This window comes from Hyla sarda, unplaced genomic scaffold (assembly GCF_029499605.1).
Source record: "Hyla sarda isolate aHylSar1 unplaced genomic scaffold, aHylSar1.hap1 scaffold_3014, whole genome shotgun sequence".
In the NCBI taxonomy this organism is placed as follows: domain Eukaryota; kingdom Metazoa; phylum Chordata; class Amphibia; order Anura; family Hylidae; genus Hyla; species Hyla sarda.
The window spans coordinates 1-19609 of record NW_026609732.1 but is presented as its reverse complement, the minus strand read 5'-3'; the positions used below and the strand labels follow the sequence as shown (position 1 = coordinate 19609).

The following is a 19609-nucleotide window of genomic DNA, read 5'->3' as shown; positions in this document are numbered from 1 at the left end:
TACGCGATTTTACGATTTAAATTCTACAATGCGAATAATGGGGGTTAAAATCGTGATGCGAATGCTCCCTTGGCCGCGGGCGATTGGGGTCGCGCCGTGTGACATATGCAAAAAATACTCATACGACTGCGGGTCACAGACATTAGCGCAGATTTTTTTTTTGTCATGTGACCAGAATCACCGTGTATCTCAATTTGCCTCTAATTAGAAGTTAAAGGGGGTGTCCGGCCAGACCGCGTTTTCGCCACCAGTTTACGAAAATCATAGAAGAACAGCAGCGTTATGACTGCGATGTGTAAATACAAAGATTGTGCTTTTTGTCCTTTGCTAAATTATGTTAAAGTACCTGTTGCAAAACTACAACTCCCAGCATGCCCGGACAGCCGTTGGCTGTCCGGGCATGCTGGGAGTTGTAGTTATGCAACATCTGAAGGTTCACAGTTTGGAGACCAAAACGTTGCTTTGATAAAAAAAATAAAATAAAATGTCCGTTTGTTCCAAAAACAGCGCCACATCTATCCTCAGGTTGTGTGCGGTATTACACCTTGGCTCCATTCACTTCAATAGAACCGAGCTGCAATACCGCACACAACCTGAGGACAGGGGGGCGCCGTTTCTGGAAGAAAGCAGCTACATTTTGGTTTTTCGTGCTGGATGGCCCCTTTACTGTTACTGCTAAGAAGGGGGCGCCAAAGAACAGAAGAGCAAATCTTAGCTCCGCCCCCCGCAGGCGCGATGGTTTTTGGTTGAGGCGAAAACGCGGTCTGTCCGGAACGTGAACGGATGGCTCACCTGGATTAGACAGGCGGCTGCTCGTCGGCCCCAACACCTGATACGGATCTGAAAAGGAAATATTTGCGGCTATGAAATGGCCCCATCACGTAAAATACGCATTTACAGCGCAAAAGACGTGCAAAACGCTCTGCAGCTTAAAAAAAAAAAGGATCTCCGACTGCTGTCAGTGAATGGAATTGGCTATGGTTTACATCCAGCTGAGGGTTTGTTACCATTCTATGCCCTCGATGTATCAGCAACACTGAATGTTTGTTACAATGTATCGGTATAGAGTCACCACCCTACACTGGATGCAACTGTATCAAACCCTCAGCTGTGAGAAGTATCGTTACTCAGCACCTAGAGGTAAACAAGAAGCTTCCTATTCACTGACAGCAAGCAGAGGAAGCGCAAAAAGAGGCACTGTTACCCACAGCAACCAATCACAGCGCAACTTTCACTTTTCCAGGGCATTATAAGGAACAAAAGCTGCGCTCTGATTGGTTGTCTAAAAGAAGACCTGCCCCTGTTGCCCATAGCAACCAATGACAATCCAGCTTTCATTTGGTAAAGTGAAAGCTGTGCTGTGATTGGTTGCTATGAGCAACAGAAAAAGGCCTTCGATTAGATAACCAATCAGAGCGCAGCTTTTATGTATTATTCTGCTTTGGTAAAGTGAAAGCTGCACAGGGCACATTGCTGCACATCGGTTGCTATGGGCAACAGGTAGAGGCTTCTACCAGGCAGCCAATCAGAGCGCAGCTTTCATTTCTTTATACTGCTCTAGTAAAGTGAAAGCTGCCCTGTGATTGGTTGCTATGAGCAACTGTGATGCCCTGTACACTGTATATAATACATATAAGGGCGCGTTCACATGATGTGTTTGTTTACGTGATCGGTCGCTGCTGTACGCTGTTACCTATTGACTTTCATTGTAACTGTAACGTAAACATTTTATTTTGGCGCACACAAGACAGCAAAAATGAACGTACGGTAATGGAAACAGTGAAACGGAGACATAAACGCGGTGTGAACGCGGCCTTATCTGTATATTAGAAAGCTGCAGGATTCTTTATTATATAGACGGGTAATAATATGCGCTGTGTGTGTATTCGCACTCACCTGGCGTGTTACGTATAGTGATGGATGGTGTCTGGGGCGGAGAACCTGCACAAACACATAAAAAGCTTCTATTAGGATGAAAAAGGGCATTTATTTATTTATTCATTTATTCATTCATTTATTTTATTTATTCATTTATTTATTCATTTATTTTATTTATTCATTAATTTTATTTATTCATTTATTTGATTTAATGCATCAATTTATTCATTCATTTATTTATTTTATTTATTCATTTATTTATTCATCTATTTATTCATTTATTCATTCATTTTATTTATTTATTCATTCATTTTATTTATTTATTTTATTTATGTATTCATTTATTTATTTATTCTTTTATTTAATGTATCAATTTATTCATTCATTTATTTATTCATTTTATTTATTTATTTATTAATGTACTTTATTTATTCATTCATTTATTTTATTTATTCATTCATTTTATTTATTTCTTTATTTATTCATTTATTTATTCATTTATTTTATATATTTATTTATTCATTCATTTATTAATTTTATATATTTATTTATTTATTCATTCATTCATTCATTTATTTTATTCATTCATTCATTTATTTTATTTATTCATTTATTTTATTCATTCATTCATTTATTTTATTTATTCATTCATTTATTTTATTCATTCATTCATTTATTTTATTTATTTATTCATTCATTTATTTTATTTATTCATTCATTTATTTTATTTATTTATTCATTCATTTATTTTATTTATTTATTCACTCATTTATTTTATTCATTCATTCATTTATTTTATTTATTTATTTACTTATTAACTTTTTTTGCCGCATTTTTCCAAGTGGTTTTTTTTTTAGTGCAAAAATTCTGTGGCCAGAGAGGAATGTAAACTCTCCACTTACACTGCGTCTTTACCTCTTCCCCCCTTGTGCTGCGTTTTTCGGATCATTAGCGCTCATTCAATAACACGCCGCGCTCTAGAGGTGACATTTTCACTCAGTTTGTGGCATTTTTCTCCCATAATCCTCCATTGTTATTATAGTTTTTTTGTTGTTGTTAGGTATACAGTATAAGTATTGCATTGTTTGGAGCTTTTTCCTTTTTGTGGCATTTTTTTCTCAGCCTTAGATCACATGATCAGAGAATCACATGACTAGGAATGGAAAAAAGACACAAGACCGAAATGAAAACATGGAGGCAACAACAAAGCGTAAAAACGTACAATGTGGAGGAGGGATTATGGGTCGGACGGACGGTTTACAATAAAACAACATTCGCTCCGTTTACTTGGTTCCTTATGTTGCGGCAACGAATAAAGCAGTGTTTCCCAACCAGGGTTCCTCCAGCTGTTGCAAAACTACAACTCCCAGCATGCCCAGACAGCCTTCGGCTGTCTGGGCATGCTGGGAGTTGTAGTTTTGCAACAGCTGGAGGCGCGCTGGTTGGGAAACACTGGAATAAAGTGTTAGATCAGTGGTGATGGGCGGTGTGAATTAACCCATTCTGCTCTATACAAAACGCTACAGAAATTACGGAAAGAGCTGAGAAGTAGATTCGTAGCATGAACTGCGCTTATCGTAGACGCCATTAACCCTTCCAGGTAGAGCGCAGCCTCCTCACCTCTGTGGATGGAGTTGTTGATGGAGCCCCAGCTCGCTCTCCGCGTGTCGTCATATAGAGGCTCTGAAAAGACAGCGCAGGAAACCATAGTCAGGTACCAGAGAGGCGCACCGCTCGATCACATGACATATAGCTTGGCGGCCATGTTTACCTGTCTTCACTGGGTTCCTCGGGGTCACAGGAGGAGCGGAGACCACGGAATACGTGAATGTTGGGCTGTCTGTGCGGATATAGAGGAGAATATAAAGGTTATTCTGTGAGAGGAGATCATACAATCTGTTCACACTGGTGATATACAGGCGGATTGTGGGTGGGGGGGGGAGTGCATACTTTGGCGGAGATATGCGAGATGTGACATCAGCATCTCAGAACTGTAAGATGACGCCATACGTAGGAAATCCTCCCGACTCATCCTGCACAACTCCTTCCCATCCACTCCCTGCATCAATGACGTATTCACATCCATCAGTCCATATTCCTTCACCGCCCAGTCCAGCCACTGCGCCACATGGTCCTGCGTCCACGCCAAGGGGTCTGGAATCAGAAATTATTACTCTATAAAATGTTACTACTATAATACTGCTCCTATATACAAGAATATAACTACTATAATACTGCTCCTATATACAAGAATATATCTACTATAATACTGCTCCTATATACAAGAATATAACTACTATAATACTGCTCCTATATACAAGAATATATCTACTATAATACTGCCCCTATATACAAGAATATAACTACTATAATACTGCTCCTATACACAAGAATATAACTACTATAATACTGCTCCCTATATACAAGAATATAACTACTATAATACTGCCTCCTATATACAAGAATATAACTACTATAATACTGCTCCCATATACAAGAATATAACTACTATAATACTGCTCCTATATACAAGAATATAACTACTATAATACTGCTCCTATATACAAGAATATAACTACTATAATACTGTCTCCTATATACAAGAATATAACTACTATAATACTGCTCCTATATACAAGAATATAACTACTATAATACTGCTCCTATATACAAGAATATAACTACTATAATACTGCTCCTATATACAAGAATATAACTACTATAATACTGCTCCTATATACAAGAATATAACTATTATAATACTGCTCCTATATACAAGAATATAACTACTATAATACTGCTCCTATATACAAGAATATAACTACTATAATATTGCTCCTATATACAAGAATATAACTACTATAATACTGCCTCCTATATACAAGAATATAACTACTATAATACTGCTCCTATATACAAGAATATAACTACTATAATACTGCTCCTATATACAAGAATATAACTACTATAATACTGCTCCTATATACAAGAATATAACTACTATAATACTGCTCCTATATACAAGAATATAACTACTATAATACTGCTCCTATATACAAGAATATAACTACTATAATACTGCTCCTATATACAAGAATATAACTACTGTAATACTGCCTCCTATATACAAGAATATAACTACTATAATACTGCTCCTATATACAAGAATATAACTACTATAATATTGCTCCTATATACAAGAATATAACTACTATAATACTGCTCCTATATACAAGAATATAACTACTATAATACTGCTCCTATATACAAGAATATAACTACTATAATACTGCTCCTATATACAAGAATATAACTACTATAATACTGCCTCCTATATACAAGAATATAACTACTATAATACTGCTCCTATATACAAGAATATAACTACTGTAATACTGCCTCCTATATACAAGAATATAACTACTATAATACTGCTCCTATATACAAGAATATCACTACTATAATATTGCTCCTATATACAAGAATATAACTACTATAATACTGCTCCTATATACAAGAATATAACTACTATAATACTGCTCCTATATACAAGAATATCACTACTATAATACTGCCCCTATATACAAGAATATAACTACTATAATACTGCTCCTATATACAAGAATATAACTACTATAATACTGCTCCTATATACAAGAATATAACTACTATAATACTGCTCCTATATGCAAGAATATAACTACTATAATACTGCCTCCTATATACAAGAATATAACTACTATAATACTGCCCCCTATATACAAGAATATAACTACTATAATACTGCCCCCTATATACAAGAATATAACTACTATAATACTGCTCCTATATACAAGAATATCACTACTATAATACTGCCCCTATATACAAGAATATAACTACTATAATACTGCTCGTATATACAAGAATATAACTACTATAATACTGCTCCTATATACAAGAATATAACTACTGTAATACTGCCTCCTATATACAAGAATATAACTACTATAATACTGCTCCTATATACAAGAATATAACTACTATAATACTGCTCCTATATACAAGAATATAACTACTATAATACTGCTCCTATATACAAGAATATAACTGCTATAATACTGCTCCTATATACAAGAATATCACTACTATAATACTGCCCCTATATACAAGAATATAACTACTATAATACTGCTCCTATATACAAGAATATAACTACTATAATACTGCTCCTATATACAAGAATATAACTACTATAATACTGCTCCTATATACAAGAATATAACTACTATAATACTGCTCCTATATACAAGAATATCACTACTATAATACTGCCCCTATATACAAGAATATAACTACTATAATACTGCTCCTATTTACAAGAATATAACTACTATAATACTGCTCCTATATACAAGAATATAACTACTATAATACTGCTCCTATATACAAGAATATAACTACTATAATACTGCTCCTATATACAAGAATATAACTACTATAATACTGCTCCTATATACAAGAATATAACTACTATAATACTGCTCCCTATATACAAGAATATAACTACTATAATACTGCTCCTATATACAAGAATATAACTACTATAATACTGCTCCTATATACAAGAATATAACTACTATAATACTGCTCCTATATACAAGAATATAACTACTATAATAATGCTCCTATATACAAGAATATAACTACTATAATACTGCTCCTATATACAAGAATATAACTACTATAATACTGCCCCTATATACAAGAATATAACTACTATAATACCGCTCCTATATACAAGAATATAACTACTATAATACCGCCCCCATATATTATAATACTAGTATCACACGTCTCCTGTTGGCTCCTGACCTGCGGGTACGATTACCCTCTTTTCCTCGTTGCCGTTGATGTGGTTCGGTGACTCGGTCCCGGTGCTCGTGGTGTCGGGATAGGTGGTCTGGTAGTTTACATGTGGGGTCTCACTTTCTTCTTCTGATTTATTTACATCTAATACGGGTACCCCGCCTGGGGGGAGTCTGAGGGAGAGAAGAAATGACAAAGTACTGAGACATTAAAGGGGTACTCCAATGGAATACAAATGTTTTTTAATCGACTGGTGCTCTACAGATTTGTAAATTACTTCTATATAAAAATGTAATCCTTCCAGTACTTATCAGCTGCTGTATGCTTCACAGGAAGTTGTGTAGTTCTATCCAGTCTGACCACAGTGCTTTCTGCTGACACCTTTGTCCATTTCAGGAACTGTCGGGAGCAGGAGAGGTTTGCTATGGGCATTTGCCCCTGCTCCGGACAGTTCCTGACATGGACAGGCAGGTCCTCACCTGGTCCTGATTTGCTCCTCCGCCTCCTGTTTGATGTTCTGCTGGCGGTTACCGGTAGTCATCCACGCCGGCTCTGGTAGGTTTGTACGGTCCTTAATGCTGGAAGAATAGTCATCAGGTATCTCTGTCTTCATCATGGTGAACATCGTGTGGTCCTCGGTGACCACCGCAAGGGCCTCCTGGAAGAAACATATGAGACATTGTGTCAAGACAATCACATGGGGCCTTCCTCATAGAGATCTACAAGAACATTTTAGCGATTCGGCGGGATGAAGGGGGATATTGCTTGGCACCCATGGTGACCCTGATTGATTGGTCCAGTGAGGTCAATCTAGTTGCTATGTAGATAGAAGGGTCCTGGTGTTAGGACCACTCGAGGCATCACCCCGGTGTCTGAAGAACTGGCCAGGTGCCCCCTCCGGGATCCCATCACTAGGACAGACGAGATCCCCTATACAATGGGCACAGCTGACCCCACTAAACAGCTGCAGAGGTGCCAATCAGGGCTCGATAAGAAGGTAACCCTGCCTCCCTGACTCCTTAGAAGGCAGCCATTAGCCCCGCCTCCCTGACTCCTTAGCAGAGGGCAGTTCCTGTTTCTTAGTAACACTGCAGGGAGTGTATCATGTGACTTTTTTTTTAATCCTGCTGACTGGCTGTGGGAATGCACCAAGGGGATCCTCCCAGTCCCCTCCCATATTCTGCTCCCCAATGACCAGTCCCCCCATATTCTGCTCCCCAATGACCAGTCCCCCCATATTCTACTCCTCAAAGACCAGTCCCCCCATATTCTCCTCCCCAATGACCAGTCCCCCCATATTCTCCTCACCAATGACCAGTCCCCCCATATTCTACTCCTCAAAGACCAGTCCCCCAATATTCTCCTCCCCAATGACCAGTCCCCCCATATTCTGCTCCCCAATGACCAGTCCCCCCATATTCTGCTCCCCAAAGACCAGTCCCTCCATATTCTACTCCTCAAAGACCAGTCCCCCCATATTCTCCTCCCCAATGACCAGTCCCCCCATATTCTCCTCACCAATGACCAGTCCCCCCATATTCTGCTCCCCAATGACCAGTACCCCCATATTCTGCTTCCAATGACCAGTCCCCCCCATATTCTGCTCCACAATGACCAGTCCCCCCATATTCTGCTCCCCAATGACCAGTACCCCCATATTCTGCTTCCAATGACCAGACCCCCCATATTCTACTCCCCAATGACCAGTCCCCCCATCTCCTCCTCCCCAATGACCAGTCCCCCCATATTCTGCTCCCCAATGACCAGTCCCCCCATATTCTACTCCCTAATGACCAGTCCCCCCATATTCTTCTCCCCAATGACCAGTCCCCCCATATTCTGCTCCCCATTGACCAATCCCCCCCCCCCCCCATATTCTGTTCCCTCGATTACCGATCCCCTCTGGTCCATATAGTAAATATTCTCCATAACAATGAGGATCTCGGGGGGAGGCACCAACAATGGCAGCGGTGTCAGCCAAGAAGGTCGGAGCTGTTATTATCCCAATATAAATACATTTTATCGCGGCCGCCGTTCTGGATATCACCGGAAATTCCTCACAATATGTTTTTGTTTTTTTGTAAGCGCTTCACAAAGAAGGCGGCGGAGCCTTCACCGGAGACCAAAGATGTCTTAAAGGATCCTGCCAGTCACATGACACAAAGTCTTCACCCCCCGATCACTATATACAATGTATCCAGAAAGTCTTCATCCCCGGTCACTATATACAATGTATCCAGAAAGTCTTCACCCCCCCCCCCCCCCGTCACTATATACAATGTATCCAGAAAGTCTTCACCACCAGTCACTATATACAATGTATCCGGAAAGTCTTCACCCCCCGTCACTATATACAATGTATCCAGAAAGTCTTCACCACCGGTCACTATATACAATGTATCCAGAAAGTCTTCACCACCGGTCACTATATACAATGTATCCTGAAAGTCTTCACCCCCGGTCACTATATACAATGTATCCAGAAAGTCTTCACCCCCCCGTCACTATATACAATGTATCCAGAAAGTCTTCACCCCCCGGTCACTATATACAATGTATCCTGAAAGTCTTCACCCCCGGTCACTATATACAATGTATCCAGAAAGTCTTCACCCCCCCGTCACTATATACAATGTATCCAGAAAGTCTTCACCCCCGGTCACTATATACAATGTATCCAGAAAGTCTTCACCCCCGGTCACTATATACAAATGTATCCAGAAAGTCTTCACCCCCGGTCACTATATACAAATGTATCCAGAAAGTCTTCACCCCCGGTCACTATATACAATGTATCCAGAAAGTCTTCACCCCCGGTCACTATATACAAATGTATCCAGAAAGTCTTCACCCCCGGTCACTATATACAATGTATCCAGAAAGTCTTCACCACCGGTCACTATATACAATGTATCCTGAAAGTCTTCACCCCCGGTCACTATATACAATGTATCCAGAAAGTCTTCCACCCCGGTCACTATATACAATGTATCCAGAAAGTCTTCACCCCCGGTCACTATATATAATGTATCCAGAAAGTCTTCACCCCTCGATCACTATATACAATGTATCCAGAAAGTCTTCACCCCCGGTCACTATATACAATGTATCCAGAAAGTCTTCACCCCCCCGTCACTATATACAATGTATCCAGAAAGTCTTCACCCCCTGGTCACTATATACAATGTATCCAGAAAGTCTTCACCCCCGGTCACTATATATAATGTATCCAGAAAGTCTTCACCCCCCCCCCCGTCACTATATACAATGTATCCAGAAAGTCTTCACCCCCCGATCACTATATACAATGTATCCAGAAAGTCTTCACCCCCGGTCACTATATACAATGTATCCAGAAAGTCTTCACCCCGATCACTATATACAATGTATCCAGAAAGTCTTCACCCCCGGTCACTATATACAATGTATCCAGAAAGTCTTCACCCCCCCGTCACTATATACAATGTATCCAGAAAGTCTTTCCCCCCCCCCTGTCACTATATACAATGTATCCAGAAAGTCTTCACCCCCCGTCACTATATACAATGTATCCAGAAAGTCTTCACCCCCGGTCACTATATACAATGTATCCAGAAAGTCTTCACCCCCGGTCACTATATACAATGTATCCAGAAAGTCTTCACCCCTCGATCACTATATACAATGTATCCAGAAAGTCTTCACCCCCGGTCACTATATACAATGTATCCAGAAAGTCTTCACCCCCAGTCACTATATAAAATGTATCCAGAAAGTCTTCACCCCCGGTCACTATATACAATGTATCCAGAAAGTCTTCACCCCTCGATCACTATATACAATGTATCCAGAAAGTCTTCACCCCCGGTCACTATATACAATGTATCCAGAAAGTCTTCACCCCCAGTCACTATATACAATGTATCCAGAATGTCTTCACCCCCCCGGTCATTATATACAATGTATCCAGAAAGTCTTTCCCCCCCCCCGGTCATTATATACAATGTATCCAGAAAGTCTTCACCCCCCGGTCACTATATACAATGCATCCAGAAAGTCTTCACCCCCGGTGACTATATACAATGTATCCAGAAAGTCTTCACCCCCCGTCACTATATACAATGTATCCAGAAAGTCTTCACCCCCGGTCACCATATACAATGTATCCAGAAAGTCTTCACCCCCGGTCACTATATACAATGTATCCAGAAAGTCTTCACCCCCGGTCACTATATACAATGTATCCAGAAAGTCTTCACCCCCGGTCACTATATACAATGTATCAAGAAAGTTTTCACCCCCGGTCACTATATACAATGTATCCAGAAAGTCTTCATCCCCGGTCACTATATACAATGTATCCAGAAAGTCTTCACCCCCCTGTCACTATATACAATGTATCCAGAAAGTCTTCACCCCCGGTCACTATATACAATGTATCAAGAAAGTTTTCACCCCCGGTCACTATATACAATGTATCCAGAAAGTCTTCATCCCCGGTCACTATATACAATGTATCCAGAAAGTCTTCACCCCCCTGTCACTATATACAATGCATCCAGAAAGTCTTCACCCCGGTCACTATATACAATGTATCCAGAAAGTCTTCACCCCCCGTCACTATATACAAATGTATCCAGAAAGTCTTCACCCCCGGTCACTATATACAATGTATCCAGAAAGTCTTCACCCCCCCCGTCACTATATACAATGTATCCAGAAAGTCTTCACCCCCTGGTCACAATATACAATGTATCCAGAAAGTCTTCACCCCAGTCACTATATACAATGTATCCAGAAAGTCTTCACCCCGGTCACTATATACAATGTATCCAGAAAGTCTTCACCCCCCAGTCACTATATACAATGTATCCAGAAAGTCTTTCCCCCCCCCCATCACTATATACAATGTATCCAGAAAGTCTTCACCCCCTGGTCACAATATACAATGTATCCAGAAAGTCTTCACCCCCCGGTCACTATATACAATGTATCCAGAAAGTCTTCACCCCCGGTCACTATATACAATGTATCCAGAAAGTCTTCACCCCCCCGTCACTATATACAGTGTATCCAGAAAGTCTTCACTCCCGGTCACTATATACAATGTATTCAGAAAGTCTTCTCCCCCGGTCACTATATACAATGTATCCAGAAAGTCTTCACCCCCGGTCACTATATACAATGTATCCAGAAAGTTTTCACCCCCCGGTCACTATATGCAATGTATCCAGAAAGTCTTCACCCCCGGTCACTATATACAATGTATCCAGAAAGTCTTCACCCCCCCCGTCACTATATACAATGTATCCAGAAAGTCTTTCCCCCCCCCCTGTCACTATATACAATGTATCCAGAAAGTCTTTCCCCCCCCCCTGTCACTATATACAATGTATCCAGAAAGTCTTCACCCCCGGTCACTATATACAATGTATCCAGAAAGTCTTCACCCCCGGTCACTATATACAATGTATCCAGAAAGTCTTCACCCCCCCCCCCCGTCACTATATACAGTGTATCCAGAAAGTCTTCACTCCCGGTCACTATATACAATGTATCCAGAAAGTCTTCACCCCCGGTCACTATATACAATGTAACCAGAAAGTCTTCACCCCCGGTCACTATATACAATGTATCCAGAAAGTCTTCACCCCCGGTCACTATATACAATGTATCCAGAAAGTCTTCACCCCCGATCACTATATGCAATGTATCCAGAAAGTCTTCACCCCCCCCACCCCGGTCACTATATACAATGTATCCAGAAAGTCTTCACCCCCCCGTCACTATATACAATGTATCCAGAAAGTCTTCACCCCCCGTCACTATATACAATGTATCCAGAAAGTCTTCACCCCCCCTGTCACTATATACAATGTATCCAGAAAGTCTTCCCCCCGTCACTATATACAATGTATCCAGAAAGTCTTCACCCCCGGTCACTATATACAATGTATCCAGAAAGTCTTCCCCCCGGTCACTATATATAATGTATACAGAAAGTCTTCACCCCCGGTCACTATATACAATGTATCCAGAAAGTCTTCACCCCCGATCACTATATACAATGTATCCAGAGAGTCTTCATCCCCGGTCACTATATACAATGTATCCAGAAAGTCTTCACCCCCCGATCACTATATACAATGTATCCAGAAAGTCTTCACCCCGGTCACTATATACAATGTATCCAGAAAGTCTTCACCCCCGGTCACTATATACAATGTATCCAGAAAGTCTTCACCCCCGGTCACTATATACAATGTATCCAGAAAGTTTTCACCCCTGGTCACTATATACAATGTATCCAGAAAGTCTTCACCCCCGATCACTATATACAATGTATCCAGAAAGTCTTCACCACCGGTCACTATATACAATGTATCCAGAAAGTCTTCACCCCCGGTCACTATATACAATGTATCCAGAAAGTCTTCACCCCCTGTCACTATATACAATGTATCCAGAAAGTCTTCACCCCGGTCACTATATACAATGTATCCAGAAAGTCTTCACCCCGGTCACTATATACAATGTATCCAGAAAGTCTTCACCCCCCCCCCCCGGTCACTATATACAATGTATCCAGAAAGTCTTCACCCCCCGTCACTATATACAATGTATCCAGAAAGTCTTCACCCCCGGTCACTATATACAATGTATCCAGAAAGTCTTCACCCCCGATCACTATATACAATGTATCCAGAAAGTCTTCACCCCCCCCCCCCCCGGTCACTATATACAATGTATCCAGAAAGTCTTCACCCTCCGATCACTATATACAATGTATCCAGAAAGTCTCCCCCCCCCCTCCCCCGGTCACTATATACAATGTATCCAGAAATTCTTCACCCCCGGTCACTATATGCAATGTATCCAGAAAGTCTTCACCCACCCCTTAAGTACACTCCTCTCCTGAAATACTCTGTACTGCTGTGGACCCTGCTCCTCCACTATATAACTCTCATCCTGTGACCTCCACATGATCAGTACACTCCTCTCCTGAAATACTCTGTACTGCTGTGCACCCTGCGCCTCCACTATATAACTCTCACCCTGTGACCTCCACATGATCAGTACACTCCTCTCCTGAAATACTCTGCACTGCTGTGGACCCTGCTCCTCCACTATATAACTCTCACCCTGTGACCTCCACATGATCAGTATATTCCTCTCCTGAAATACTCTGTACTGCTGTGCACCCTGCTCCTCCACTATATAACTCTCACCCTGTGACCTCTACATGATCAGTACACTCCTCTCCTGAAATACTCTGTACTGCTGTGGACCCTGCTCATCCACTATATAACTCTCACCCTGTGATCCCCACATGATCAGTACACTCCTCTCCTGAAATACTCTGTACTGCTGTGGACCCTGCTCCTCCACTATATAACTCTCCCCCTGTGACCTCCACATGATCAGCACACTCCTCTCCTGAAATACTCTGTACTGCTGTGGACCCTGCTCCTCCACTATATAACTCTCCCCATGTGACCTCCACATGATCAGCACACTCCTCTCCTGTATACTCTGTACTGCTGTGGACGCTGCTCCTCTACTATATAACTCTCACCCTGTGACCTCCACATGATCAGCACACTCCTCTCCTGAAATACTCTGTACTGCTGTGCACCCTGCTCGTCTACTATATAACTCTCACCCTGTGATCTCCACATGATCAGTACACTCCTCTCCTGTATTCCCTGCACTGCTGTGGACCCTGCTCCTCCACTATATAACTCTCACCCTGTGACCTCCACATGATCAGTACACTCCTCTCCTGTATTCCCTGCACTGCTGTGGACCCTGCTCCTCCACTATATAACTCTCCCCCTGTGACCTCCACATGATCAGTACACTCCTCTCCTGAAATACTCTGTACTGCTGTGGACCCTGCTCCTCCACTATATAACTCTCACCCTGTGATCCCCACATGATCAGTACACTCCTCTCCTGAAATACTCTGTACTGCTGTGGACCCTGCTCCTCCACTATATAACTCTCACCCTGTGACCTCCACATGATCAGTACACTCCTCTCCTGTATACTCTGTACTGCTATGGACCCTGCCCCTCCACTATATAACTCTCACCCTGTGACCTCCACATGATCAGTACACTCCTCTCCTGTATACCCTGCACTGCTGTGGACCCTGCTCCTACACTATATAACTCTCACCCTGTGATCTCCACATGATCAGTACACTCCTCTCCTGAAATACTCTGTACTGCTGTGGACCCTGCTCCTCCACTATATAACTCTCACCCTGTGACCTCCACATGATCAGTACACTCCTCTCCTGTATACTCTGCACTGCTGTGGACCCTGCTCCTCCACTATATAACTCTCCCCCTGTGACCTCCACATGATCAGCACACTCCTCTCCTGAAATACTCTGTACTGCTGTGGACCCTGCTCCTCTACTATATAACTCTCACCCTGTGACCTCCACATGATCAGCACACTCCTCTCCTGAAATACTCTGTACTGCTGTGGACCCTGCTCCTCCACTATATAACTCTCATCCTGTGACCTCCACATGATCAGCAGCCCCATATTGGAGATGCGGCGGTATCTCAGCTGTGGTGATACAGTGATACTCCCAGCCCCCTGAGGATGACGCTGCTGCAGCCGTTTCACAGAAACCGTCACTTCCTCTCATTGTGGATCGCGGCAGTGACAAAAATAGCGAGATGTGCGAAAAACAGTCGATTACTGAACAGAAATAAGGTTCCCTGGTAAACAGGAAGAGCGAAGTAACCACAAGCGATCTTCAGAGCAGCGCTCCCTCCATATAACATCTCACCCGCCATATACACAGGCCATATCTGAAGGCTTAAAGGGACCCTGCAGATTCTAAGTATATGGGGTCACCATCTTCTGCCCCATCTATTTCTGCCCAGGGCAGGGGACAGAAAAAATCCTGAGTGGAAAAGAGGACATCAAGCAGCACAGTATGGCGGTATTATAATAAACACAGTTAGCAGGTGTATACATAACACTCAGGACCTGTTCACATTACGTATAAATCCGCCTCATGTGAACTGTGAACCTTCAGCTGTTGCAAAACTACCGTTGACTGTCTGGGCATGCTGGGGGTTGTAGTTTTACCACAGCTGGAAGTCCACAATTTGGAGACCACTGTTGTAGTCAGACATTTCCATGGTTACTGAAGAACAATTGCAACATTTCATAAATTTTTTAAACTTTGTTGATAAATTCATCAAGTTTATGTAACTACTTTATAGATTTACTGTTTACCCTTCTTCTCCTTCTCCTCCAACACTCCTGCTGGTCTTCCTGTCATGCTGGATTCTCCAGGGTCCAATCCTGATCTCTGACCTCCCATTCTAACATCATCACTGCACAGAATTTTGGCTCCGGCTAGTGCCAGGATGGTTCCTGAAGAAGATTTAGCTCCTGGTTGGTTGGAGGAGTTCATTGTAGAGAATGTTGGATACCTGGAAGTGTCAGGATGTCTTATGAAGAGGATTCGGCTCCTGGATGGTTGGAGGAGTTCATTGTAGAGAATGTTGGATACCTGGAAGTGTCAGGATGTCTCATGAAGAGGATTCGGCTCCTGGATGGTTGGAGGAGTTCATTGTAGAGAATGTTGGATACCTGGAAGTGTCAGGATGTCTTATGAAGAGGATTCGGCTCCTGGATGGTTGGAGGAGTTCATTGTAGAGAATGTTGGATACCTGGAAGTGTCAGGATGTCTCATGAAGAGGATTCGGCTCCTGGATGGTTGGAGGAGTTCATTGTAGAGAATATTGGATACCTGGAAGTGTCAGGATGTCTCATGAAGAGGATTCGGCTCCTGGATGGTTGGAGAAGTTCATTGTAGAGAATGTTGGATACCTGGAAGCGTCAGGATGTCTCATGAAGAGGATTCGGCTCCTGGATGGTTGGAGGAGTTCATTGTAGAGAATGTTGGATACCTGGAAGTGTCAGGATGTCTCATGAAGAGGATTCGGCACCTGGATGGTGGGAGGAGTTCATTGTAGAGAATGTTGGATACCTGGAAGTGTCAGGATGTCTCATGAAGAGGATTCGGCTCCTGGATGGTTGGAGGAGTTCATTGTAGAGAATGTTGGATACCTGGAAGTGTCAGGATGTCTCATGAAGAGGATTCGGCTCCTGGATGGTTGGAGAAGTTCATTGTAGAGAATGGTTGGATACCTGGAAGTGTCAGGATGTCTCATGAAGAGGATTCGGCACCTGGATGGTTGGAGGAGTTCATTGTAGAGAATGATTGGATACCTGGAAGTGTCAGGATGTCTCATGAAGAGGATTCGGCTCCTGGATGGTTGGAGAAGTTCATTGTAGAGAATGGTTGGATACCTGGAAGTGTCAGGATGCCTCATGAAGAGGATTCGGCTCCTGGATGGTTGGAGGAGTTCATTGTAGAGAATGGTTGGATACCTGGAAGTGTCAGGATGTCTCATGAAGAGGATTCGGCTCCTGGATGGTTGGAGGAGTTCATTGTAGAGAATGTTGGATACCTGGAAGTGTCAGGATGTCTCATGAAGAGGATTCGGCTCCTGGATGGTTGGAGAAGTTCATTGTAGAGAATGTTGGATACCTGGAAGTGTCAGGATGTCTCATGAAGAGGATTCGGCTTCTGGATGGTTGGAGGAGTTCATTGTAGAGAATGTTGGATACCTGGAAGTGTCAGGATGTCTCATGAAGAGGATTCGGCTCCTGGATGGTTGGAGGAGTTCATTGTAGAGAATATTGGATACCTGGAAGTGTCAGGATGTCTCATGAAGAGGATTCGGCTCCTGGATGGTTGGAGAAGTTCATTGTAGAGAATGGTTGGATACCTGGAAGTGTCAGGATGCCTCATGAAGAGGATTCGGCTCCTGGATGGTTGGAGGAGTTCATTGTAGAGAATGGTTGGATACCTGGAAGTGTCAGGATGTCTCATGAAGAGGATTCGGCTCATGGATGGTTGGAGAAGTTCATTGTAGAGAATGGTTGGATACCTGGAAGTGTCAGGATGCCTCATGAAGAGGATTCGGCTCCTGGATGGTTGGAGGAGTTCATTGTAGAGAATGGTTGGATACCTGGAAGTGTCAGGATGTCTCATGAAGAGGATTCGGCACCTGGATGGTTGGAGGAGTTCATTGTAGAGAATGTTGGATACCTGGAAGTGTCAGGATGTCTCCTGAAGAGGATTCGGCTCCTGGATGGTTGGAGGAGTTCATTGTAGAGAATGTTGGATACCTGGAAGTGTCAGGATGTCTCATGAAGAGGATTCGGCTCCTGGATGGTTGGAGAAGTTCATTGTAGAGAATGTTGGATACCTGGAAGTGTCAGGATGTCTCATGAAGAGGATTCGGCTCCTGGATGGTTGGAGGAGTTCATTGTAGAGAATGTTGGATACCTGGAAGTGTCAGGATGTCTGATGAAGAGGATTCGGCTCCTGGATGGTTGGAGGAGTTCATTGTAGAGAATATTGGATACCTGGAAGTGTCAGGATGTCTCATGAAGAGGATTCGGCTCCTGGATGGTTGGAGAAGTTCATTGTAGAGAATGGTTGGATACCTGGAAGTGTCAGGATGCCTCATGAAGAGGATTCGGCTTCTGGATGGTTGGAGGAGTTCATTGTAGAGAATGGTTGGATACCTGGAAGTGTCAGGATGTCTCATGAAGAGGATTCGGCTCATGGATGGTTGGAGAAGTTCATTGTAGAGAATGGTTGGATACCTGGAAGTGTCAGGATGCCTCATGAAGAGGATTCGGCTCCTGGATGGTTGGAGGAGTTCATTGTAGAGAATGGTTGGATACCTGGAAGTGTCAGGATGTCTCATGAAGAGGATTCGGCTCCTGGATGGTTGGAGGAGTTCATTGTAGAGAATGGTTGGATACCTGGAAGTGTCAGGATGTCTCCTGAAGAGGATTCGGCTCCTGGATGGTTGGAGGAGTTCATTGTAGAGAATGTTGGATACCTGGAAGTGTCAGGATGTCTCATGAAGAGGATTCGGCTCATGGATGGTTGGAGAAGTTCATTGTAGAGAATGGTTGGATACCTGGAAGTGTCAGGATGTCTCATGAAGAGGATTCGGCACCTGGATGGTTGGAGGAGTTCATTGTAGAGAATGTTGGATACCTGGAAGTGTCAGGATGTCTCCTGAAGAGGATTCGGCTCCTGGATGGTTGGAGGAGTTCATTGTAGAGAATGTTGGATACCTGGAAGTGTCAGGATGTCTCATGAAGAGGATTCGGCTCCTGGATGGTTGGAGGAGTTCATTGTAGAGAATGTTGGATACCTGAAGTGTCAGGATGTCTCATGAAGAGGATTCGGCTCCTGGATGGTTGGAGGAGTTCATTGTAGAGAATGGTTGGATACCTGGAAGTGTCAGGATGCTCATGAAGAGGATTCGGCTCCTGGATGGTTGGAGGAGTTCATTGTAGAGAATGGTTGGATACCTGGAAGTGTCAGGATGTCTCATGAAGAGGATTCGGCTCCTGGATGGTTGGAGGAGTTCATTGTAGAGAATGGTTGGATACCTGGAAGTGTCAGGATGTCTCCTGAAGAGGATTCGGCTCCTGGATGGTTGGAGGAGTTCATTGTAGAGAATGGTTGGATACCTGGAAGTGTCAGGATGTCTCATGAAGAGGATTCGGCTCCTGGATGGTTGGAGGAGTTCATTGTAGAGAATGGTTGGATACCTGGAAGTGTCAGGATGTCTCATGAAGAGGATTCGGCACCTGGATGGTTGGAGGAGTTCATTGTAGAGAATGTTGGATACCTGGAAGTGTCAGGATGTCTCCTGAAGAGGATTCGGCTCCTGGATGGTTGGAGGAGTTCATTGTAGAGAATGTTGGATACCTGGAAGTGTCAGGATGTCTCATGAAGAGGATTCGGCTCCTGGATGGTTGGAGGAGTTCATTG

General features: G+C 42.7%; 1 protein-coding gene across 1 annotated transcript; it reads right to left on the bottom strand.

Annotated features, from left to right (window-relative positions):
- Window positions 1-792: 792 nt before the first annotated feature.
- Window positions 793-16150, bottom strand: LOC130327682 (Friend leukemia integration 1 transcription factor-like; the record flags this gene model as incomplete). Its single annotated transcript, XM_056553417.1, is given in 8 exon segments — window positions 793-840; window positions 1897-1941; window positions 3499-3561; window positions 3650-3718; window positions 3829-4032; window positions 6733-6899; window positions 7206-7430; window positions 15963-16150. Coding segments are annotated over 8 exon segments (1009 nt in total), but the record flags the coding sequence as incomplete, so codon positions are not given.
- Between the last annotated feature and the right edge of the window lie 3459 nt (window positions 16151-19609).